The sequence below is a fragment of the Chiloscyllium punctatum genome, chromosome 2 (genome assembly GCF_047496795.1).
Source record: "Chiloscyllium punctatum isolate Juve2018m chromosome 2, sChiPun1.3, whole genome shotgun sequence".
Lineage (NCBI taxonomy): Eukaryota > Metazoa > Chordata > Chondrichthyes > Orectolobiformes > Hemiscylliidae > Chiloscyllium > Chiloscyllium punctatum.
The window spans coordinates 41,038,045-41,063,873 of NC_092740.1; the positions used below are offsets into that span (position 1 = coordinate 41,038,045).

At 41.0% G+C, this 25,829-nt stretch overlaps 1 protein-coding gene across 1 annotated transcript in view; it reads left to right on the top strand.

Moving 5' to 3' along the window:
- The window catches only part of wdr41 (WD repeat domain 41), a 56,115-nt gene extending 31,046 nt beyond the window's left edge, over positions 1-25,069 (top strand). Inside the window, exons 7-14 of the mRNA XM_072547513.1 lie at positions 4,552-4,663; positions 9,694-9,756; positions 9,938-10,048; positions 14,312-14,502; positions 14,974-15,095; positions 15,945-16,027; positions 22,306-22,439; positions 24,126-25,069. Of these exons, the coding sequence (XP_072403614.1) occupies positions 4,552-4,663; positions 9,694-9,756; positions 9,938-10,048; positions 14,312-14,502; positions 14,974-15,095; positions 15,945-16,027; positions 22,306-22,439; positions 24,126-24,272 (963 nt within the window). The 3' untranslated portion in view covers positions 24,273-25,069. The remainder of the gene's footprint in view (positions 1-4,551; positions 4,664-9,693; positions 9,757-9,937; positions 10,049-14,311; positions 14,503-14,973; positions 15,096-15,944; positions 16,028-22,305; positions 22,440-24,125) is intronic.
- Positions 25,070-25,829: the final 760 nt, after the last annotated feature.

Here is a 25,829-nt window from a genome sequence, read left to right on the forward strand (position 1 = left end):
GTCTTGCATTTCATTATGCATTAAGTGGAACTTGCTTCCACAACCATATCTCTGCTCTGAGCAACAGTCTCCAAGTTTCATAGAAGCATAGATATATGGCACAGCAGAATGCCATTTGGCCAGTTGTTTCTATGCCATCTGAAAAATAGCTGCCTTCAGAGATTTATTACTCCATCATTTGATGTGTTTCCTTACTTTGATATTTCTCCCAATGTCCATGCCCTCACACCTCTCTCGGGTAAAATTCCATTTGCAATTTTTCTACCCACTTTGAATAGTCCATTGATATCATTCTGTTGTCTTGTACAGCTTAATGGACTGTCCCTCTCAACATCTCCACTCGCCTGAGGTATAGTGATTCTCCAGGTAAGCCATCACCAGACATCTGACTCCAGTGAGAGGACAGTCTGATGGTCCTCAGGGACTAAAGAACCTTTACTTTTACTCATTCATCAACTCCACAATGAAATTTTGTAATCCTGCAACTTCCTCCTTCGCGTTCCCTGCAGTTAAGTCTAAATCACTGTATGGCACAGTCAACACAGGGTCCAGTATTGAGCCTTGCAAAGCCCTTCTGAAACAATCTTCCAGTTCTAAAAACCTATATCAAGGTTGACCAACTCTCAACTTTCCATTAGATCCCATGAGCTCTGACTTTCTGACCAGTCTGTCATGAACACTGTATTGAACACATGACCTATGATAATACCTCAAAACTTAAATCAAGTTGATCAGCCACACATTTTCCTTCAATATCCATGCTGACTGTCTCTGTCTCTGCCTCTAATTTAATCTGTGCCTTCCAAAATTACATTTTCTTTTCCAGTACCTCACCCACCACCGTGATTAGGCTCTGGATTAGAGTGGTGCTGGAAAAGCACAGAAGTTCAGGCAGCATCCGAGGACCAGGCAGAGCCTCTATTCCTGAAGGGCTTTTGCCCGAAACGTCGATTTTGCTGCTCCTCGGATGCTGCCTGAACTGTGCTTTTCCAGCACCACACTAATCCAGAATCTGGTTTCCAGCATCCGCAGTCATTGTTTTACCATAGTGATTAGGCTGACTGGCCTGCAATTACCAGAAGCTATTTCTTCTTTTTTTAACTGATGATATAACATTAACAATCCGCCAGAACCTTGCTTGTAGCAAGAGGGGTTTAGAAATGGTTCTCTGAGCTTCCACTATTGTTTTTTTTTGGGCAAACAAATGCATTACAATGTGATTAAATGTGAAGTTATACAAATCAATGTGTAAAAACAAAAAGGAAGAGGATAATTTTAAATGGTAGTATACTGGGAAGTGGGATCCAGGAGTTCTTATATGCCAGTCAGTGAACTTGCAGGCAAGTGCAGCAAATAATTAGGAAGGCGCATGGTATATTAGCCTTCATTACAAGAGAATTTAAGTTCAGAAGTAGGAATTTCTTTCTGCAGTTATACAGGGGCTTTGTGAGACCACACCTGGAGTATTCCATGCAGTTTTGGTTTCCCTAACTAAGAATGGATATCCTTACAGGAAATTTTAGTGGAAGTTGACTGGCCTGATACCAGGAATGGTAGAACTGTCTTATGAGGAACGATTAGTTCTAGTGGCTTGAATTCACTAGATTTTAGAAGGATGAGAGGGGATCTGATTGAAACATGTAAAATCACAATTGTGCAGACAGTCTAGATGCAGGTACAATGTTTTCTTTGGTTGGGAGTCCTAGGGGACATCATCTTAAGAAACATGGTAAACTATTTAGAAATGAGATGAGGAAAAGTTTCTTGACTTCAAGGGTAGTGAAGGGAATTCTCTAACACAGAAGGCTGTGGAGGCTAAGTCATTGAATATAATGAAGAAAGGTTTTTTTTTGATTTTAAAGGCATCAAGGGGTATGGCGAGAAAATGGAAATATGGTATTGAGATAAAAGACCTACCATGTTCAGACTGAATGGTGGAGCAGTCTCAAAGAGCTGAATGGCCTACTCCTAGTTTGTGTTTCCTGTGTTTCCCTCAGTAACTGAGGTGTGTTTCTTCTGGATCTGGTGATGTATCCATTATGATTAGCATTCAGAATATTTTCTCCCCCACTTTATTTACCACGTGCAGTATTTCTGACAACTTCTCAATTGAGGTGTCTGCATCATCTTGCTCTGTTGTGAAGGCCAACTCACAGTCACATGTATGTGCCTCCTGTCTTCACTCCTAACTTAGCTTTTTAATTTCTCATTCTACTCATTTTTCATGGTTAATCCCTTGTTCTTCATATATATTATAAAGCATGTTTGACAAATAAAATCAAAAAGGATCTAACATTTTCATGTCTTTCCTCTGCTTCCTTAATTTCCTTTTTGATTTTCGGCACTCTCTGTATTCCGTTTAGGTGCTAGGTTTGGGTGTCCTGCTGTTGTTTCTTTAGGAGGACAAGTTTGTTTGGAATCCTTTAGCTGCTGCTTTAAATACCTTGCACTGCACATGACATTACCTTCAGATAGCTATTTCTTGTGAACTTTTGCCAAATATCATCTCAGTATTTTGAAATGGACATTTTCTCAGTTTACAACTTTTACTCTTTTTTCATTCCTACATGAGATCTAACTGAAGTATGATCACTACTATTAAATCGTTTTCTCACTGGTGTCCCTTCCATTGTTGAGATTTATTCCCCAAAACTAAGTACAGAACAGTCATTTCTCTTGTTGGATTTGCTACATTCTCTAAAAGATTTCCTGAATTCCTTTTAAGAATTCTGTTACTTTTTTACCCTGCTCATACTTCTAATGATAGTGGCATTGATGGATGCATTTATGGAAGATAGGTTGACGGGGATGAGGTAAAGTAAATTGTTCCCTCTTGTCAGTTTCCTCATCACCTGCTATAGACCCAGTCTAGAAGTTGTGTCCTTTAGAGCATAAAGAGCAAGAGAAATAGGAGAAGACCATATGCCCCCTTGAACCTGCTGTGTCCTTCAATACTTTCATGACTGAGTTTTTGCTTCAGTTTTATTTTCTTGTCTGCTACTAGTATTCAATAACTTCCTGACTGACACACATCTCCCAATATTGGGCTTAAATTTGTTCCATTATGGAGCACCCACAACCCTCTGGCTTAGAATTCCAAAGTTTCGCAACCTTTTGAGTGAAGAAATTTCTGCCTCTCAGTCCTCGATTCCTCAGCCAAGGGAAACAACATTATCTTGGTATTTCCCAGTTGATCCTTTTCAAATCTTCTATGATTCATGTCTCGGTCTTTAGACTCTGGAGAGTATAGGATCGATCTGCTTAGCCTCTCATCATGGGTGAGCCCTCTCATTCCAGGAATCAACATAATGAATCTTTGCTGTATCATCTCCATGGCAGGTATATCTTTTCTTGCATATGGATACCAAAAACATGCATGATTCTTCAGAAGGCTCATCAGACTTGAAACATTAATTTTGTTTCTTTCTCCAAAGATCCTGCCAGATCTGCTAAGTTTCTCCCACATTTTCTTTCTCTTTCAGATTTCCAGAATCCAGAGTATTTTACTTTTATTCATGATTCTGTAGATATGGTCTCACCAAAGCCCGAATAATTGCAGCAAGACTTCTTTATTCTTTCTTTGATCCGTGACTAAATGCCATTGACGCTGGGTTTTATTTTTAGATTAGATTCCTTACAGTGTGGAAACAGGCCCTTTGGCCCAACCAGTCCACACCGACCCTCCGAAGAGTAACCCACCCAGACCCACTTCCCTCTGACTAATGCACCTAACACTACGGGCAATTTAGCATGGCCAATTCACCTGACCTGCACATCTTTGGACTGTGGGAGGAAACCGGAGCACCCGGAGGAAACCCACGCAGACACTGGGAGAATGTGCAAACTGTTGGCTATTTTCTTCTGTGCCTTGATTGGTTGATCAATCTGCCTCCTTCACTTGCACATTGGAACAAATTTCAAATGATCTATTGCTTCCCTACTTTTAATTTGACAATTGATATAATTGAGGCATGTTTTAAATGAACCAAATGGGAGAGTAGCACAGTGGCTCAATGTTTAGCCCTGCGGCCTGACAGTACTACGGACCCAGCTTTGATTCCAACCTTGGGTGACTGTGTGCAGTTTGCACATTCTCCCTGTGTCTGCATGGAATGTGCAGTTTAGGTGGATTGGCCATGTTAGGTTGCTCCATGGTGTCTAGGGATGTACAGGCCAGATGGATTAGCCATGGTAAATGTGGGGTAATGTGGATGGGACAGAGGGCTGTGTCTGGGTGGGATGTTCTTCAGAGAGTCGTTGCAGAGTTGATAGGCCGAATGACGTCTTTTGGCACTGTAGGATTTAGACAAATTACTTTTCCTCAAAGGAGAACACACTTTGTTTTAAAAGCTAATCATCTTTCCAGTCCCTTGCATGGAAGCAATATGCTGTAACCATACGTGTAAAATTATTGGAGTGGATGATCTGCACATTTTGCATATTACGAGTTTAAGAATTTGAATTAAAGGTTGTGTCAGGATAAGTCCACTTGTGGCTAATGTTTTAACAATTGTTGTGTTTGCAATTTTATCATTTAGCTTATTTTGGCAGTGTCTGATGATTATCGAAAGACTTGACGTGTGGTTTTCTGGAGCAGATAAAGTATGCACTTGGAACTGTCAAGCAGAATTGCTCTGCAAAACAGCTTGCTTTAAAGATGCAGGTATTATTTTAAACTGCTCTTATTCAGGCATTCAGTTCCATATTTCATGTTTTATTACAAGTATGTTTATTTCCAAGATAAACTTTCAAGAAACTTTTTTTCTTGGGAGAACTAATCTTGCATGGAAAATCGCAGTATTAAATCAGTTTAACCTATTACTAATATGCCTATATCAACTTGCATATAGGACATTCAACACAGGAAAATATATCAAGGCATATAACAGTGGTATCAATAGAAACATTTTTGACATCCTTTGTCACTTAGACATGGAAGGAGAAATCATGAAATGTGTGAAAAAGCTTGATCAAAGAAGTAGGTTTTTAGGAGTATATTAACGGGAGAGAGACGTTAAAAGGTTTAAAGAGCTTTCGGCTAAGCAGCTGAAAATACTGCTACATATCGTAAGAGTAATTGAAATCAAGGACGTACAGGAGGCCAGAATTGGAGAAGTCTCAAAGATGTATACAGTTGGAGCAGGTTCCATTGAGGATCGCGAGTGCATAGTTGGTAAGGGCTTTAATTTTCACCACAGTCTGGCATTGTAATATCACTAAACAAGCTCACTCAGTCATAAAGGAATATCTGTCAGGCAGAAAGGGGCTGAGAGAACTAGGAGACAAAAAAAAAACACTTGATCTTGCATTTACTAGTTTACCTATCACAGATACGTTTGTCCGCGGCAGTATTGGTGGAATGGCAATCAAATTATCCTTTATAGAGATGAGTAGAGTAGAGTGGCTTTTACTTGTCACTTCTGCCATATACATCTGATACAGTAAAAACAAGACAGCGTTCCTCCAGGACCGAGGGTGCCACATGGACAGCACAAACTACACAATCGTATACGGCATAAAGTGCGTAAGAAGTGCAAAGCACACAAGTTAGTGTATTGAAGAATGATAAACAATAGACATTTTTCTAGCAGCAATTTGAAGTCGTGAGAAGAATTTCAGATGGGAAAGAGTCCGATCATAGTGTGTTAAGGAGCCTGATGGCTTGGGAGAGGAAACTGCTGTAGTCTGGCCGTGAGAGACCGAATGTTCTAGTATCTTCTGCCATATGGCAGGACGGAGAAGAGCTTGAATGAGGTGTGTGTGGGATGTTCCACAATGCTCTTAGCCTTTTGGATGCAGCGTGTGGTGTAAATATCTGTAATGGAGGGAAGAGAGAACCCGGTGATTTTCTTATCTATCCTCACTATCCCTTGCAGTGTCTTACAATCCAAGAAGGTGCAATTTCCGAGCCAGGCAGTGATGCATCAGCTCGGGGTACTCTCAATGAACCCTCTGTAGAATATTGAGAGGATGGTGGGGGTGGAAGGTGGGCTTTCCTCAGCCTGTGCAGAAAGTAGAGACACTGCAGTGCTTTCTTGGAGCTGATGTTGAGGGTCCAGCTGAGATTCTCTGCCGGGTGGTGTATGCCGAGAAATTTAGTGCTCTTCACGATCTCCACAGGGCGCCATTGATGTCCAGCGGAGAGTGGTTGCTCTGTGCCCTCCTGAAGTCAACAACCATCTCTTTCGTCTTGTCCACATTCAGAGACAGGTTGTTGCGTCTGCACCAGTCCGGTAGCTGCAGCGCCTTCTCTCTGTATACTGACTCATTTTTTGTTCTGATGAGACCTACTGCCATCGTATCATCAGTGAACTTGATGTGTGATTCAACCTGTGCATTGCTATACAGTCATGTCAACAGTGTGAACAACAATGGACTGAACACACAGACCTGTCTCCTCAACCCCCCCACCCTCGTGCTCAGTGTTAGAGGTTCCTAATCTGGACTGACAGAGGTCTCCAGTCAGGAAGTCCAGGATCCAGTTACAAAGGGTGGTACTTAGGCCCAGCAGACTCAGCGTTCCAATCAGGTGCTGAGGAATGATAGTCTTAAATGCAGAACTAAAGTCTATGAACACTAGTCTGATGTAGGTGTCTTTTCCAGGTGCGTGAGGGCCAGATGGAGGGTGATGGAAATGGCATCATCTGTTGAACAAATGGGTTGATGCCTGAACTGCAAGGTGTCCAGTGAGGGGTGGAGGGGGGGAGGGGGGGGAGGGGGGGAGGGGGGGGGCAGCAGGGTCTTAAGCTTTATCACGAGCCTCTTGAAACACTTCATGATGATGGGTGTAAGCACAACAGGATGGTAGTCGTTGAGACAGGACACTGAAGACTACTTCGGCTTGGGGATGATAGTCGCAGCTTTAAAGCATGTTGGAACTATGGTGTAGCTCAGGGAGATGTTGACTATGTCCTTGAGAACATCTGCCAGTACATCAGAGCATCATCTGGGCACTCTGCCAGGGATGTTATCTAGTCCAGCAGCCTTACGTGGGTTGATTCTGCATAGGGTCTTCCTCATGTGCTGTGTTTTACCACAGCCAACCTGATGTGGACTTCCTTGCTGTGATGCCATGTCATGCCTCAAACCGTGCATAAATGTTCAACTCATCCGGGAGTGAGGCATCACCAGCACAAGCAGGCAACGCTGTTCTGTGGTTGGTGATGGTCTGGATACCCTTCCATATGCTGTATATCGCCACTGTCCTGAAAGTGGCTGTGTATTCTCTGTGCGTGTGCACACTTTGCCTCTTTGATGGCTCGGGTCATCTTGGCCCTTGCTGTTGTTAGGGCCGCCTTGTCTTCTGCTCTGAAAGCGGAATTATGGGTCCTCAGCAGAGCGCGCACATGTTTGCGATCATCCGTGGCTTCAGGTTGTGGTTAGAATTGATGGTCTTGGATAAAACAGTTTCTGGATTAGTGGTGCAAGAAGAGCACAGCAGTTCAGGCAGCATCCAAGGAGCTTCGAAATCGACGTTTCGGGCAAAAGCCCTTCATCAGGAATAAAGGCAGTGAGCCTGAAGCGTGGAGAGATAAGCTAGAGGAGGGTGGGGGTGGGGAGAAAGTAGCATAGAGTACAATGGGTGAGTGGGGGAGGGGATGAAGGTGATAGATCAGGGAGGAGAGGGTGGAGTGGATAGGTGGAAAAGGAGATAGGCAGGTTGGACAAGTCCGGACAAGTCAAGGAGACAGTTACTGAGCTGGAAGTTTGGAACTAGGGTGAGGTGGGGGAAGGGGAAATGAGGAAACTGTTGAAGTCCCATGACTTGTCTGGACTTGTCCTACTTGCCTATCTCCTTTTCCACTCCACCCTCTCCGCCCTGACCTATCACCTTCATCTCCTCCCCCACTCACCCATTGTACTCTATGCTACTTTCTCCCCACCCCCACCCTCCTCTAGCTTATCTCTCCACACTTCAGGCTCACTGCCTTTATTCCTGATGAAGGGCTTTTGCCCGAAATGCCGATTTCGAAGCTCCTTGGATGCTGCCTGAACTGCTGTGCTCTTCCAGCACCACTAATCCAGAATCTGGTTTCCCGCGTCTGCAGTCATTGTTTTTACCTGGGATAAAACAGTCTTGAAGGACAGAAATGGCTCCTGCCGGCCAGGTTTTCACCTGCTTCAGAACCGGTTTGATACGTCTGACGAGCGGTGAGATTACTATAACAGATGTAGTCTGAGGAGCCGTGGTGGGGCTGGGCCTCTGCCCTGTCTGCATTGGGGATGTTTGTGTAAACCAGATCCAGCGTGTTCTCCCTTCTCGTTGCAAAGTCCACATGCTGATAGAATTTAGGGAGCACAGTCTTGAGATTTGCATGGTTGAAATCTGCAGCAACAATAAATGGACTGTCAGGACATGCGTTCTGCAGTCCACCAATAGCCCATACAGTTCAGAGTGCTTCCTTAGCATTAGCACTGGAAGGAATATACACCCCAAATATAAGAACAGCAATGAATTCCTGTGGGAAATAAAACGGTCTGCACCTAACAGTCACAAACTCCACCAGTGATGAGCAGTAGCGACACTAGCATGGCTTTGCACTATTTTGTATTGATGCCGGCACACAGACCCCCCCACCCAGAGAGTTATCGCACAGAGCTGCATTTCCATTGGTGTGAAACTAGGCAAGCCCATCTAGCTAGATGGCAGTTTCTAGAACTCTGTCGCTGAGCCATGTTTCCATGAAAACAAGGACACAACAGTCTCTGAACTCGTGCTGAGGTGCCTGCCGTTGTCCGATGCAGAATAGTTGGTTGTCCAGGGAATAGACGTTGGAGAGCAGAATGGAAGGGAGAGCTGGCTGGCTTGGGTTTGCTTTTAGCCTGGTATGAACTCCTGCACACTTACTGCCCCCTCGCACTTAGCCTGGCATGAACTTCTGCCCCTTGCACACGGCTTCTGATGACTCCACACCCAGCTACTGGAATCAGGCAAGGCCGAGGACTGGGGGCCTGATCTCAGCAGCAAGCCGAGAATTCCCCTATGCTTATCACACCTCTGCCTCCTCGCACACTGCTTCTGATGTCTCAAGACCCGGCATCAGGCGAGGCTGAGGACTGGAGGCCTGGTCTCCAAAGCAAGCCGAGATTGTGTAGTTTTCCATCCAGGTATGTTTCCACCTGGTTCCTGTACTGTAGCAGTGTCTGCAAACACTGAGTTTCCCGTTTCTCTTGGAATTTAGTAGCTTTCTGTCTAGAGAGGCTCCTGTGAGCTGCTGCTGTGCTGCCATCTTGGAGTTGAGTCTCATCTTCACCCACGCCACCATGTGGGACATTAATGCCATGCTGAATAAGGTGGATTCAGAACTGATCAAGTAGCCCCAAGCTGGGCATCCAAAAAATTTTGTGGACCAATAGAAGCCGAATTGTATTTCTCTCTGTCAGTATTCTAAGAGCATCAGTACTGGTTCAAGGATAAGTGCAGGAGGCCATGCTAAATGCAACATGAGGCAAATCTACAAATGAGTTGCCAACCTAGTGAAACTATAACTCGTGAGCATATATGTGCTTAATGGTCGAAATAGCATGCACTATACAAAGTGAAGTGTGGGAGTTGAGATAGAGATTGATTCTTATTTCTCTAAATTCTCCAGTTAATTTCCTATTAGTAGGGCCAGCAGTGTTTCCTGTCATCTTGTGCTATGCATTTTGAGTATGAGGGTTATTGTATCTCTTTTTTTTTAATATAAACAGATGTAAGCTCGATGATAGAACTACCAAAAAACAGCATTGCTACAGCGGTCAGGAAGGATATAGGTAAGACTTTTGTGAAAGTTGCATTAGTAAAAAAATGTTTAATTTAACATAATCTGTCAGCTGTGTTTTTATTTGATCTAATTTCTAAGGAAATTAGTTATGTACTTACGGTGTGGTAGTAAAAATAAAACAACCTGAAAACTTTTAGATTTATTATTTAATTAACTTTTGCTGTTTTCAGTTATTTTCAAGTTGACGCCATTGTCATCAGAATCTCAGACTTGGGAAATTATTGAGATGAGAAGACTGTCAAACCATGAAGATGATATCAGGGCACTAATCAGTGTAAATGGTAAATTCATTTTTATTTTTATTGAGGATTACCTAGATTAGTTGCCTTAATGGCTCATTTTTCAGCTGTTACTGCACATAGCTCTGACAGAAGGCAGAACAATCCTTTCTTGGAATGTTGGAAGTTTTTAAAAATTAATTCATGGGTTGAGAACATCCTTGGCCAGGCCAGTATTTAACATCTATCCCTAATTGCCCAGAGGACAGTTAAGAGTCAACCACATTGCTGTGGACTCTGGAGTCACATGTAGACCAGACCAGATAAGGATGGCGGTTTCCTTCCCTAATGGACATTAGTGAATCAAATGGGTTTTTCCATGGTGAATTCATGGTCATCATTAAACACTCAATTTCAGAGTTCTATTGAATTCAAATTCCACCATCTCCTGTGATGGGATTTGAACCCAAGTTCCCAGAACATTACTTTGGTCTTTGGACGAACAGTTCAGTAAAAGTACCACTACCTCTACCACGAGGACATCACCTCTCCCTTGGCCATCACCTCTCCCTAAGCCAATAACCCAGAATTATGCACTATAAAAAGTACAGAGGCAGGCCTTCAAGACAATCATTATTCGTATAAATTGTACACTGCTGACAGAGAATGGGAGGAAAACCAGGCTATAATGAGGTCAGAAACTAAGTGATCCTGGCAGACTCAGAACTAAGCATCCACCATTTTCTGTGGAAGGAAATGGTTGGTAAAGAACATCAAGTACATTAAGAAAACCAAAAGAACTTCAGATTTTGGAAATCGAAAACAAAAACAGAATTACTGGAAAGCTCAGCAAGTCTGACAGCATCTGTGGAGAGAGATCAGAGTGAACTGTGATCAGTTTCAGGTCTGGTGAGAGTCCTCTTCAGAACAGAAGACCCTTCACAACATTTCAATTTCAAGCTGTGCTACAAGCCCATTGACCTTGCTTCTTATACTGTGTGCATTTAAGTGCAACACCCTCAGTCCTGCTTTGACTGCCCCCTTCTCGCAGTTGTCCCCTTATCTGCTGTGCCTGAAGTTAGATTACTGACCCTTTCTATTCACTGTATTATTACTTATTTTAGAAACTCTAATAACCTCTATGGGGCTGCCTCTAACTATTTCCATTATTTTCCATACAACTGAATCCACTATTTAGTTTAAAGCCATACCCACAGCTTTAGTTATGCAATTGCCAGAGCTCTGGTCCTAGTATGATTCAGGTGGAGCCTGTCCCATTGGAATAGCTCCCTCCTTCTCTAGTACTGGTGCTGATGTCCCATGAATTTGAAACTCTCCCAAGCCAATCTTTTAGCCATACATTTATCTCTTTAATCTTGTTGACCCTGTGCCAATTTGGTCATGGCTCAGCACCTTCCAAACCCACAACCATTAGGAGGACAAGAGCAGCAGATACATGGAAACTTCACATCTCGAAGTCCCCCCCCCCCCCCCCCAAGCCACTCGACATCCTGACCTGGAAAAATGTCACTGTTCTTTCACAGTCAGTGGATAAAAATCCTGGAATTTCCCTACTAACTGCATTGTCAGTCAACCTGCAGCAGATGATCAACAGTTCAAAAAGGCAGCTCACACCACTTACTCAAGGGCAGCTAGGGATGGACAATAAATGCTGGATTAGTGGTGCTGGAAGAGCACAGCAGTTCAGGCAGCATCCAATGAGCAGCGAAATCGACGTTTCGGGCAAAAGCCCTTCATCAGGAATAAAGGCAGTGAGCCTGAAGCATGGAGACATTTCCTGGCCAGCAATATTTATTTTCTACAAGTGAGTATAAAAATTATTTCCCAGTGACCGATGTGAAGCTAACTGGCCTTTCTCTGTCTCCCTCCCTTTATGAATAAGGGTATGACGTTCAGTTCTCCAATCCTCTGATACTTTTCAAGAATCAAAGCATTCTTGGAAGATTAATATCAGTGCACCTACTATCTCTGTAACTACTTCCTTCACTTTGGGGGCAACATATTACTTGGCTGCTGTTGCAGGAGAAAGCAAGGCATCTTGCAACTGAAGACTAATCGCCAGTACTAAATATAAATGACAGAAGTTGCAAACCTGCTTCATGTTTTTTTGCTTTTGTGTATTTTGAGAATTGATAGTGTTCACAATTTCTTTGCCAGTTTCATTGGATAGATGTGAAATAAGCATTGTTAATCATTTTGAGGAATGTACCACTGAAGCAGCATTTTATAATGCTCAATTGGAAAGGAGATAAATTTTTAGCAATGTTATGTTAGCCTTTTGATGCATATACAGCCAGCATGGTACTTGAAGTTGCAGTGCTGGTTTGGCCTGAACCAGCTTAACATTTGAGAGAAGTGATAATACAGTAGTCCACTGGCAGTGCCTCCCTTATATTGCAGGCTTATCATAGTGCCATTGCTGTTTTTGAATAGTTTCTGTTCTACCAATTTGGACAAAACAGATGTGGTTGCTCTATTGTTGGAAAGTAACTGTGTCAAGGGTTGCAGAATAATGGTGCTTTGAGTGTCTTTACAGCCCAAGAACGGCAGTGCTTCAAGAAAGCAGCTCACCTCCCACTTCTCCAGGGCAGCTAGGTAATTTCTGGCCTAGCCAGTGACACCTACATCCCGTGAATAAATTTTAAAAAAATACTTGTGCCAGTAGATGTTTCTTTATCCACTTTTTAGACTTGCACAACCTCTTATAAAGTTGAGCTGTTGTAAAAACAAGCTTACTTGATAGTGTATATAAAAAAAAGCGAATATTGTTCTCCCAAAAAGCAAACTTCTAAACTTTTTAAGTATGAAAATAAATTGAATGCCAAAATCACAGCTGTAAACCAAAAAGAAAATCCTCAAAAAGCTTTTTGAAATAGTGCTAGTTTAGCTGTTGTTGCGGCCATTCAAAATTAAACTACAGCAAACCTTTTATTAACCAGCACCTATGGGACAAGGAGTGTACCAATATTTGGTTGATCAAGAGGTCCACATAATCAAGGTAAAAACACACATTAAGAAATAGAAAGATAATGCAGGGAGTATGCACACCATTGTTATAGTTCATTTACAACATAAATCACTTAATGCAACTTTGCCTTGAATAAAATTTACTAGTAGGGTGCCTTTCTTACTCCCATCTTCAACTGACTGCTCTGACATTGTGGAGATCACAATAATACAGTAAACTTCTGGTATTTTGATGATATAATTTCTGCCAGTTTGTCTAGTGCTGGTTCACGAGGTGCTATTAATACAAAGTTTGCTGTACAGTGGAATAAACTGAACCTGGCCTAAGAGTCAAAGTAGTTAAATTTAATAATTTTAATAATAATTAGTGTTAACAAAGCTGTCAGCCTCCTTTATTCCACAGCCACTGTGCTGCCATCTTTTACTCATCTTGCCTCACGTCTTTTCAGACCTCACCTTGTCCACAAGACCTCGATCCTACCCCTGCCCTATTCTGAATAAGACGCTTGTCACTTAACTTCCATTCTTAGCCCACATGCTGTTTTTTTTTTACCATGAATGGTTCTGTCTCCTCTTGAATGTCCTAACTGCTGTCATCTCCACTTTTTAAAAATAAAACAATCCGTGAGCCCTTTGTCTTTTTGCACTGCCACCCAAATTTCAGACTGTCACTTCTCTGATCCATTTCTAATGTTCCATCGACTTCAACTCATTCACAGCTGTGCTGCTTGGATCCTATCCTGTCAGGAGTTCCAATCAAATATCACCCCACTCCTCCCTGATCTACACCGGTTTGTGATTCCCTAACACCTTAAATTTAAAAATTTCATCCTCTGAATTGTCTGTTACTTTATCTGTGATCACCTCCCACTGCTAGAACTTCAGTTTCTCTGACTTTGTGATAACTGCCATTCATCCCTTTCACACCTGTCTTGATAAAGTGATTGAACTACTTGTTTTAAGTATTTGGTGTTATGGCTGCCTTCTTCGGAAAATATCTTAATTTCATTTAAAATTTGTTGGGTACAAATGTGGAAATTAGTTTTGATTAAGGCTTATACTAATTGTTGATGCTATTCTGGAGATAAATTTCCCTCCTGAATCTCAAGCAGAAATCATAATTAGCTGCTACTGATTTAAGTTGCTGACTTTAGCAGCAGATCCATGCATTAGAAGAGTTCTTGTTCGTAATGTAGGTTTTCAGAAGCAAATTCTACAGGCAAGCGTTTAATCAAACTCTTCGTGTCAACTAAAATCAAACTACTGTAATACCAAGCTGTTTTGAGTTTTGGTTTCACTGAAATCTTGCCATGGTGAATTGTTTATTTCCATTAACAGATAATACATTTGCAACTGGATCCCACGTGGGTGAGTTAATAATTTGGGACAGCCTGGATTGGTCAGTTCGAGCATCTGAATCTCAGTTCTGGAATTCTGCCCAACAGTCTGATAAACCAGCTGAAATAAAAATATCATTAACCCCAAACCAGCATGAAACCTGCATCCATCATCTGTCTTCAGATAGAGAGGTAAACTAAAAGCCAATGGTGTTTATCCAAAAATCTAATAAATTTGTGTCTAATACTCCAAATGGATTAATGAATGTTATATTTAACGCCGTCAAATCAGCATTATGAATAAAGATAAAAAGGCCCATGTATGGGCTACAATGACAAGAATTTTAGCAAAGAACATGCTGTCATTCAATTAGTGTGGAGCTTTGTTGAAAAATATACAATTCATTTTGCCTTGTATTTTCATCAAAAGGCACACAATAGGAAGAGCATTTTTTAAAAGAAATTATTTCATAATATGGAAAAATTCAAATCCTACTCTCATTCACTTATTTTAACTGATGATTCATCTGGTCTGTGCTACAAAATAGCTCATCAGATGAATCATTACAGCTTTCCAAATTCTTCTCTGTAGCAATTCTACATCCTTTTATAATGATATGTTGTTAAATTAAAGATAAGTTTCTAATTTTTTTCCCCTTGTAGAATATCTTTGCTGCCATTGGAACTGGAATTTATGTGTATAATCTTCAAACAAAAACCGTGATCGCGTACCAGCAAGTGGCACATGATTCACGCGTGTTGCACATTGCAAAGTTACCAAACAAGTATGAAATCTTGCTCCTGTATGTTATACTAACCTGTTTTGTGTAAACAGCATGCTTTTATTACATGAAGCAGGAAGAAATACTAAATGAAAATGCAAGTTTGTTTCCTTCAAGCAATTTAGATCAATCTTAATAATCCTGACCGTTCTCTTAAGATGTACTGATATTAATTTTATTCATTTTAAATGGTTCTGCAGTACCACTTTGGAAGGTGTAGATGGTTCTTAGTTTGGATTGTTGACACACAGTTAAATGCCACTTTACAAGAAGCGCTCCATTTCCACTTAAGAGGAAGTAGGGGCTTTTGCGTACTTTTAGGTACATTTACTTTTCCATTTCTAAATTTAGCAAAAATTAAGACTGGAAAGATTTCAATTTTTATATATACACCGCCATTTTACTAAATCTGTGGAAAGGTAATAAACTTCGATGAGTATGTTCTTGTCCTAAGTATTTCGTACACTTTCCATTGTTTAATTAAAACTGTTGACAAGGGTGTGGTGCTGGAAAAGCACAGCACGTCAGGCAGCATCCAAGGAATAGGAAAATTAACGTTTCGGGCATAAGCTCTTCATCAGGAAGGACTTGTGCCTAAAACATCAATTCTCCGACTCCTCGGATGCTGCCTAACTTGCTGTGCTTTTCCAGCACCACACTCTCAACCCTGGTCTCCAGCATCTGCAGTCCTCTCTTTCTCTAACTTAAAACTGTTGCCAGAATTAAGTTTAGAACATTTTGAGCAAAATCAAAAATGAACATTTAATATACGTTAAGTAACAACAAAACCAATTTTCTCTGCTGTTTCTTGTTTGCTCTGAAAGTATTATCAATTTTCAATGTGTTTTGCAGCCAATTGGTATCCTGCTCTGAGGATGGCAGCGTTCGCCTCTGGAAATTGCAGGAGCTGCCACCAGCTGAGCCGGCCACATCAGGTTACTGTACTTCTTATGTTATATGCATTGGTCGATTTAAAGTACAAGTTCTGCTATAATGTGCGTTTCATTAATGCAAATTTGCTATAACAAACCTTCACATGATGTCCTCAACCTGATATGATTGGTCTTCAGTCATAAGTCCAGTCACTTGAGATTTCTCTTGATTGACATTAACCAATTTGATTTATGTTCCTCCTTGCAACACCCAGTTAAATACTGCGAAAATGTGAACAACAGTTGCTGTAATCCTGAAATTAACTACACTGTCTATCTTTGAATGAGGTCTTGGGAAGAATTGTTTTTTTTTTATTCACACACTGGGCCAACATTTATTCCTGGTCCCAAGCTGTGCTTGAGAAAGTGGTAGTGAACTGTTGCAGTCTTTTTTTGGTACAAGTACACCACGATGCTGTTGGGGGGGGACCTTCTGGTGAAATACGTCCAAACAACAATGGTCTGAGTGGCTTTGGATGAAACTTGCATGTAATGGTGTTTTTAAGTATCTGCTGCTCTTTTGTTATAAATGGGTTTGGAAGTTGCTGTCTTGGTGAATTTCTGCATTGCATCTTGTAGGTGATACATACTGATGCAAACTGAGCATCAGTGGCAAAGGGAGTGAATGTGTGTGGATGAGAGAGAATGGCCTACTTTGTTCTAGACGGTGTCAAGTTTCTTGTATTGTTGGATGAGCACTCATCCAGACAAGTGGAGGGTAGACCATTAGTAGACAGACTCTGGGGAGCTAGGTAGTGAGTTACTCAGCACAGGATTCCTAGCCTCTGACCTGCTTTCATAATTGCGGTATTTATATGGCTAGTCCAATTCAGATTCTGGTCTTTGATAACCCAAAATATTGATTGTTATTGCTGAATTCCCAACTATGTCATTGACTGTCAATGGGTGATGATTAGATTCGGTTTCTTGTTAGGGATTATTGTGGTGCTATTATGTTTCATTTAATAAACTAATAAACTCTGAGAATCCAAAGCTAGTCTCCGTAATGGTGATCGTGAGATTATCATCAGTGGTTATAGGATCTCATCTGGTTCACTATTTGAGAATAAAATCTTTTTTGCCTGGTCTGGCCGACATGTGACTTCAGGCCTACATATTAAGACACGGAGCATTGTGCTGTTTTAAATGGCTAAGTCGATTCATTCAGGACCAATTAAGGATGAACAACAAATGCAAGGGAAGTTCATCAGTTCAGAGGGAACTCCGCCTCAGATAGTTCAATTGCTTTTGTCAATGACTAATTCAGGTACTTTGCTATGCGCACAATAGACCTGACCTGGCATGTTTGCTATATGCTCGACCTGGCACACAATGGTAATCGTTTTGATACATTTTAGTTATGAATTGAAACAACAATGTGTAATATTAAAGATTTAAAGAAACAGTAAGTTTGTTCTATTTCAATCAATTATTTTGACTCTTGAACTCTTACTGACTGACCACAGTGAGAGAACTGCCAATAATTTTCAGTTGTGATTACTTTGACTGCGTGAGGAGAGTCAAACTTTGATCAGTTTTTCATGTTTTAGATATGGGTACTGATGGAGTGGGAAATAATAGCACAGTATGAATGCTTTAACTCACTTATGCTATTAGTTTGTGCATTTTTAATGTAAAATGGCCCAGTGCCAGTGGTGCACATTTCTAGGAAGCTTTGGGCTGTAGTAATCAGCAGTTCTATCCATAATTAAAGCTTTTTTGAATCATCGCATGGTTTTGAGATTTGTAGTTTATTTTTGTTTTATTTAAAATTTTGCAGCAGAAATGATCTATTAAATTGCTTTTCTTTTTAAAAAGTGAATTTGCTATAGCTCACTTCTTTTTATGAAGCTGTAAGGACTATGGAGAATGCTCGTAACATTCGTAACAAGGTTGGTGAGTTAACGGCACAAATCATCATGAACGAATATGATTTGGTAGTCACCACAGAGACATGGTTGCAGAATGGTCATGACTGGGAATTAAATATCCAGGTGTACCAGACTATTTGGAAGGACAGACAGGAATGCATGGGAGGTGGTGTAGCTCTGATATTCCAGGACGATATCAGGGTGGTGCTGAGAGATGATACAGGTTCTGTGGAGCATGAGGTCGAATCCATTTGGGTGGAAATTAGGAATTCCAAGGAGGAAAAGTCACTGATAGGCGTAGTCTTTAGGCCTCCAAATAATAACATTGCATTGGGGCAGGCAATGAACAAGGAAATAACTAACGCTTACAAAAATGGTACGGCTATTATCATGGAGGATTTTAATCTGCATGTAGATTTAATCTGCAGCTCGGTCAGGGTGGCCTTGAGGAAGAGTTTGTTGAGTGTACCAGTGATAGTTTTCTTGAACAGCATGTAATAGAACAGTAGAGGGAGCAAACTACCCTAGATCTGGTCCTACGTAATGAGACAGGAATAATTAATGACCTCAGTCAGAGATCCTCTTGGAAGGAGTGATCACAGTATGGTTGAATTTAAAATGCAGCTGGATAGTGTGAAGATTAAACTCCAATACCAAGGTCCTATGCTTGAATAAGGGGGACTGTGATAGAATGAGGGAGTATCTGGCTAAAGTAGACTGGAAACAGAGACTTTATGGTGCGACAGTTGACAAGCAGTGGAGGATCTTCAAAGAAATTTTTCAAAGTGCTCAGTAAAAGTATATTCTGGTGAGATTGAAGGAATGTAAGAGGAGGGGGTAATCTGCCATGAGTGCCTAAGGAAATAAGGCAGGCTATCAAAGTGAAAGAGAAGGCACACAAAGTGGCCAAAAACAGCAGGAATCTAGAAGATTGGGAAAACTTTACAGGTCAATAGAAAGCCACAAAAAGAGCTATAAAGAAAAGTAAGATAGAGTATGAGAAAAAAAAACTAGCACAGAATATAAAGACCTATAGCAAATGTTTAAATAAATATATAAAATGAAGAAGAGCAGCTACAGTAAATATTGGTCCTTTAGAGGATGAAAAGAGGTAGTTGGTTATGGGATATGATGAAATGGCTGTGGCATTGAACAGGTATTTTGCATCGGTCTTTACAGTAGAGTATACTAATAACATGCCAGTAAGAGCCCGTGTTGGGTAAGCTAATGGACCTTAGGATAGATAAGTCTCCTGGCCCTGATGGAATGCATCACAGGGTACTAAAGGAGATAGTGGGAGAAATAACGGGAGGACTGGTGGTAATTTTCCAAAATTTGCTGGACTCTGGGCCTGTCCCAGCAGATTGGAATTTAGCAAATGTGATTCCAATGTTTAAAAAGGGAAGTAGACAAAAGATGGGGAATTATAGATCAGTGACTTAACCTCTGTAGTGGGGAAGATGCTTGAGTCTATTATCAAGGAAGAAATAGCAGGGCATCTCGAAAAATTGTCCCATTGTACAGATGCGGCATGGGTTCATGAAGGGCAGGTCATGCTTCACAAATCTTTTGGAATCCTATGAAGGCATTTCAAGCAAGGTGGGCAACAGGGACCCAGTGGATGTGGTGTACCTAGATTTCCAAAAGGCCTTTGACAAGGTGTTGCATATAAGGCTGCTGCATAAGATAAGGATGTATGATGTTAGGGCTAGAGTATTAGTGTGGATAGAGGATTGGTTGACTGACTGAAAGGAAGCAAGGAGTGGAAAAAAGTTAGTGGTATTCTGGCTGGCAATCAGTGACTAGTGCTTCAGGTATTGGTGTTGAGACCACAATTATTTACAATTTATATAGATGATTTAGAGTTGAGGACCATGTGTACAGTGTCAAAATTTGCTGATAACACTAAGACGAGTGGCAGAGCAAAGTGTGCAGAGGATGGTGAAACTTTGCACAGGAACGTAGATACATTGAGTGGGCAAAGGTCTGACAGATGGAATACAATGTTAGTAAATGTGAAGTCATACGTTTTGGTAGCAGTAACAGCAAAAATAGATTATTACTTGAATGGTAAAAAGTTGCAACATGTTGGTTTGCAGAGGGACCTGGATGTCTTTGTGCCTGAATCACAGAAGATTGGTCTGCAGGTACAACAAGTAATTAGGAAGGCAAATAGGATTTTGTCCTTCATTGCTACATGGGTTGAGTTTAAAAGCAGAGAGGTAATGTTACAGCTGTACAAGGTTCTGGTGAGGCTGCACCTGGAGTACTGTGTGCAGATTTGGACACCTTACTTTAAAGTATGTACTGACACTGGAGGGGGTGTAGAGGAGGTTCACTAGGTTGATTCTGGAGTTGAGGGAGCTGGCTTATGAGGAGAGGCTGAGTAGATTGGGATTATATTCATTGGAATTTAGAAGAATGAGGAGTGTTCTCAGAGAAACATATCAAATTATGAAGGGAATCGATAGACTAGAAATAGATAGGATGTTTCCACTGGTTGGACAAGAGGGCATGGCCTCCAGATTAGAGGAAGCAGGTTCGAACTGAACTGAAAAGGAACTTCTTCACCCAGATGTTTGCTAATCTATGGAATTCCTTACCCAGGAAAGCAGTTTATGTTACTTCAGTAATCACTTTTAAAGCTAAGGTCGATACTTTTTTGAAAAATAAAGGAATTGAGGGATATGCTGAAAACGCACGTAAGTGGATCTGAGTCCATGAAAAGATTAGCCATGATCTTATTGAGTGGTGGAGCAGGCTTGAAGGGTTGGACGGCCTACTCCTGCTCCTAGTTCCTATGTTCTTATGTTGGTTAAACGTGAATATAGCAGTATAAGTGTTGAGCCTGTTTTTAATGTGTTGCATTTTAATCCCCACTGTCCTCAGTCTCTGCTTAAATTAATTTGCAAATCAAAAATCTGCCATGAATCGGTCTAATTGCATTCAAGAGCTTTCAAAGTGACCTTTTAGTGTCCTTGCACTGAGAAGAACTAGCTTATTTTAAGCCCCCTCAGAAAGCCTGCACACAAGCACAATATAGTTAGCACTAACTCCCAATGGTGATTGGTTCACTCTGAGATTAAGACCAATTTAAACTGAGCCTGCATCTATGGTGATATTTTTGGAACTACGACAATTATGGAAATTGAAATACAAATAGCACTTAATGTTCTGCTGCCTTTTGCACTGGTCTTGGCCAAATAACAGTTGAAAACATAGTAGAATTGAGTTGAAATTGCAGGCCACTGACTAATTATTTTTCAAACCAAAGGCCTGGTATAAGCTGCAATGTAAAAATAACAACATTTTGTTCTTTAGAATGTTCTAGCTGTGCTTTGTGGTTTTCTCCATCAATAGTTTAATTCAGCCAGCTTAATTTGGAGAGGAGGAACCCAATTCACCGTGCAAATTCGACTTTAATACCATATCTCTTGACAGATTTCCATCCTGATAAAGTGAGTTGATGGAACCTATAGATTAGATATGTTAAGGAGTCCCAATTTTTATAACACAAGCCAATTTACACCGACATTGCCCTTTTAAAAACCCTTCAGGAGAGGTGTTGTTCTTTCCAATTTTTAACAAGAGCTTAACAAACCGGCAGGAGTAAATCACGTGGCCTGTTGAGCCAGCACTGCTATCAGTACAATAATAGCTGATCCTGGGCTTCACCACTTTCCTGCCTGCTTCCAATATTCTTGAGACCAAAAATCTATCAATCTATTCTGAAATGCATTCAACAATAGAGGCTCCACAATATTCTGGAGCAAAGAATTCCAAAGGCGTTCAAGTATCTGTGAAGTCATTTCTCCTCCTCTCAATTCTAAATGATTGGCCACTTATTCTGCGAATGTGCCTCTGAGCTTTAGATTCCTCAACCAGTTTCTACTGTATCAAGCTCCTTCAGAACCTTGTATGTTTCAATGAAATCACCTCTCACTCTTCTAAACTCCAGAGAATTTAATTTCAATTTGCTCAGCTCCTCATCATAGGACCAACCTTCATCCAAGAACTAATTCAGTGTAGCATCACTACTTTCTCTAAAGCAAGTATATCGCTTTTTAAATGTGGAGATGAAAACTGCACACAGTATTCCAGGTGCTGAAGTTGTATAAGGTCTTGCTGAGACCACCTAGACATAAGACTTATTCCCATGTGAGAAAAGCCAAAAAACAATTATCTTCCTAATTGTTTGCTGTACCTTCATGCTGACTCTCTGCATGCCTTATGCAAACACACCTAAGTCCGTCCAAGTGTTAGTATTTAATGCTTTAAGTCGATTTTGTTTTTGATTAAATCTTTGCACTTGTTAATTTTATGACTGAGGCTCTGCTGGCATGGATTTCTCACTTTTATGAATTTACTGCATAACTGTAATGAGATTATTTATATTGTATTTGTGTTTAGGGCTTTTTAGCATGTGGGGAATTGGCAGACCAAACAAGCAGCAAAACCAAATGGCAAAACGCAAGTTGGAATGTTCTGTCTTAAAGACTCTGGAGTTAACTGGTGATTTGATTGGCCATTCAGGTGCAGTGCGAGTAAGTAATTGTTCAGCATGTGTACATTTTATTCCCAACTGATTATTGCCTATGTTACCTTATCATTAGAACGGGGGTTGGTGCAGAAGGCTGGCTATCATAGTTATCTACATGGCGTTGTCAGACATACCAATGTCCTTCTATCAGAATGGATTTTGAGTGATTAGTGCATTGATGCAGCTACAAAGAGGATGCTGCTATTGGGCAGCCTATCTTGCTACTGGATGTGGAAGATTTTAACAAAACAGCAGTGGTGATATTTCTCCAAGGCTTTCAGGTGCCTGCTATTGGTTGTCCATTTTTCTGAAGGTTGCTTACCTGCTAAACCTTGTCTGGAGTATTAGATTGAAGGTTCCAGTCCTTCAAGCTCCCATCCTCAGCCAGACAACGGCTGAGCATCAACGGCTGTTGATGAACTCTTGTTCTTGGCTATTTATCATCTTCATCAAGAGGAGCCTCCCAAGGTATGGAAAATTATCTGCATTTTCTGGAATATTGACATTACTTTTGCTTGCTGTCGGAGCTGATTTTTCTGGGTTCTGACCAATTTTCTCATGCTTTGAAGGAGGAGTCAACAGTGCCCTGAAACTTGGTTTCAGATTGCGTGCACTTAGAAGGGTTATCTACATACTGAAGCTGAGTGACTGGGTTACAGTGATTTTTGACTGTGTTGGAGTGGCATGGGTTCAACAGTTTCCTGTGTGTTATACAGTTATCTTTATACCTGGGGTTAATTTTCTGGAAATGAGATGCTGTATTCCTCCAGCAGGGTTTGGGAATAAGTTGCTTGGCAATGTTGAAATTGTACTTTGTGAAATTGGTCAGTTATATTAATGACAACCAAAGCTTTCCCACCTGCTTTTTTCCAATATATATGAAGCTCGTTTCCCCTCTGCTCAATGTTGGCAGTTTGACAATAGCTACTGATGTTGCTTTTGAGGTCACAAAAGGAATTATCTACAAATACTTGCACTGATTCTCCAACTGGTTCTTTTCTCTGCTGTTTTATTCTTGTTCTATAATGCTGCTCAAGTTACTTTTCTCTTGGTTTCTGCATATCCCATTGTTATCCTGATCTGGACATCCATTTTATTACTTCCAGTGAAACCTTTCTGCTCTGTCTCACTCTCATTTGAACTGATCCTAATTTTTGTTTTCCTAAAAACCTGTTAATTGTTGTCGTTAAAATATCATTTATGAAAGTGTGAATTCACCTATCTATATCCATAGACAGAGTCCTTATCACAATTTCTATTATTTCCTTCATGCCGGAGTGGTATGCATTCAGAACAAAAGTCTTGGTTCAGCTCATTTGTCATGATGCTTTTATGCATTGTGGTACAGGCAGCCAACTTTATATTAGAGTAATACAGCTTGGCGACAGACCCTTTGATCCGGTACATATGTGCTGACTAGACATCTCAATCTAACCTAGTCCCATTTGCCAGTATTTATCCAAACCTCCCAATTTGTCTCTTCCATCATTTATAGTATTTTCCAAACACTTGCATTCATTTCAAATGTGTATGCCATTAAAAACTCAAGAGTGTTCTAAAGTGAGTAACATTATTCTGGCACTGTTTTCTTTCCTAGATGAAAGTTTTTTTAAAATTAATTCTAATTGTTTTAATCAATGGAGCAAGGTGTACTTATTAAATTATATATTTTGTTTTTGTCAAATCCCAGATGTTCCTATATTTTGAAGGCCATGGAATGGTAACCTGTTCTACAGATCACCTTGTCATTTTATGGAAAGATGGAGAAAGGGAATCAAAGTTGAGAAGCAAGGCATTATTCCAAAAATTGGAGCGGGAAGAACAATATAATGCTTAACATTTGAGATAATTGTGAAACATATAAAATGAACATTGCATGATGGCACTAATGACTCTAAGGGCCCTGCAGCAAGTGTATTTGTATAAATCTTCACCATGTTAATACTTCAAAGACTTGTTTAGATACTAAAGCTGTAAATGTGGCATGGTAATTTAGATTGTAAATCTCTTTTCTGCTAAGCACTGACCTCTTTTTTTGAATTTACATAACCTTTAATGTTGCAAATAGTTTACCAACAAATAACGTTGCTAATATGATTTCTGAAAGGTTACTTCTTTACTCAGTGTACGGAATACAAACATTGTACCATAAAAGATCTGGTAATAATCTGTCATAGAAAGGAAGTTTGCAATATTTTAAAATATTTTTGGCCTAAATATTCTCTTTTGGCCAGCTGTGTAACAATTGAAATTATGTATTGTGTTAAATATATGATTTTGCATGTTTGAAAAGTTCCATGTTGTTAAAGTCAGAGGCCTGACAAACTATTTACATCCACAGAAATGTTTTCAAGGATTTGTTTGTGCTGCAAATTGTCTGCATTGTCTAGTGGAAATGATTTGGAAAGTCCAATACTTAATGTTGCCTGCACCTGGAACTAAAATGACTAATGTTTACCCAGATCATTTTGTCTGATTAGTACCATTGTCTACCTGCTCCACTGGTCTATCAGTGGTTTCCTTTACGAAATAAGTACAGAAGAAACTTTCAATTAAATCAAATCAGATGAGCTTGGTTGAAAGACTTGCAACCTATTTATTTCTGGATTAGTGGTGCTGGAAGAGCACAGCAGTTCAGGCAGTATCCAAGTAGCTTCGAAATCGCCGTTTTGGGCAAAAGCCCTTCATCAGGAATAAAGGCAGTGAGCCTGAAGCGTGGAGAGATAAGCTAGAGGAGGGTGGGGAGAAAGTAGCATAGAGTACAATGGGTGAGTGGGGGAGGGGATGAAGGTGATAGGTCAGGGAGGAGAAGGTGGAGTGGATAGGTGGAAAAGGAGATAGGCAGGTAGGACAAGTCCGGACAAGTCATGGGGACAGTTACTGAGCTGGAGGTTTAGAACTAGGGTGAGGTGGGGGAAGGGGAAATGAGGAAACTGTTGAAGCATTGATGCCCTGGGGTTGAAGTGTTCCGAGGCGGAAGATGAGGTGTTCTTCAGGCGTCTGGTGGTGAGGGAGCGGCGGTGAAGGAGGCCCAGGACCTCCATGTCCTCGTCAGAATGGGAGGGGGAGTTGAAATGTTGGGTCACGGGGCGGTGTGGTTGATTGGTGCGGGTGTCCCAGAGATGTTCCCTAAAGCGCTCTGCTAGGAGGCGCCCAGTCTCCCCAATGTAGAGGAGACCGCATCGGGAGCGACGGACACAATAAATGATATTAGTGGATGTGCAAGTAGAACTTTAATGGATGTGGAAGGCTCATTTAGGGCCTTGGATAGAGGTGAGGTGGTGTGGGCGCAGGTTTTACAGTTCCTGCGGTGGCAAGGGAAAGTGCCAGGATTGGAGGGTGGGTTGTTTGGGAGCGTGGACCTGACCAGGTAGTCGCGGAGGGAACGGTCTTT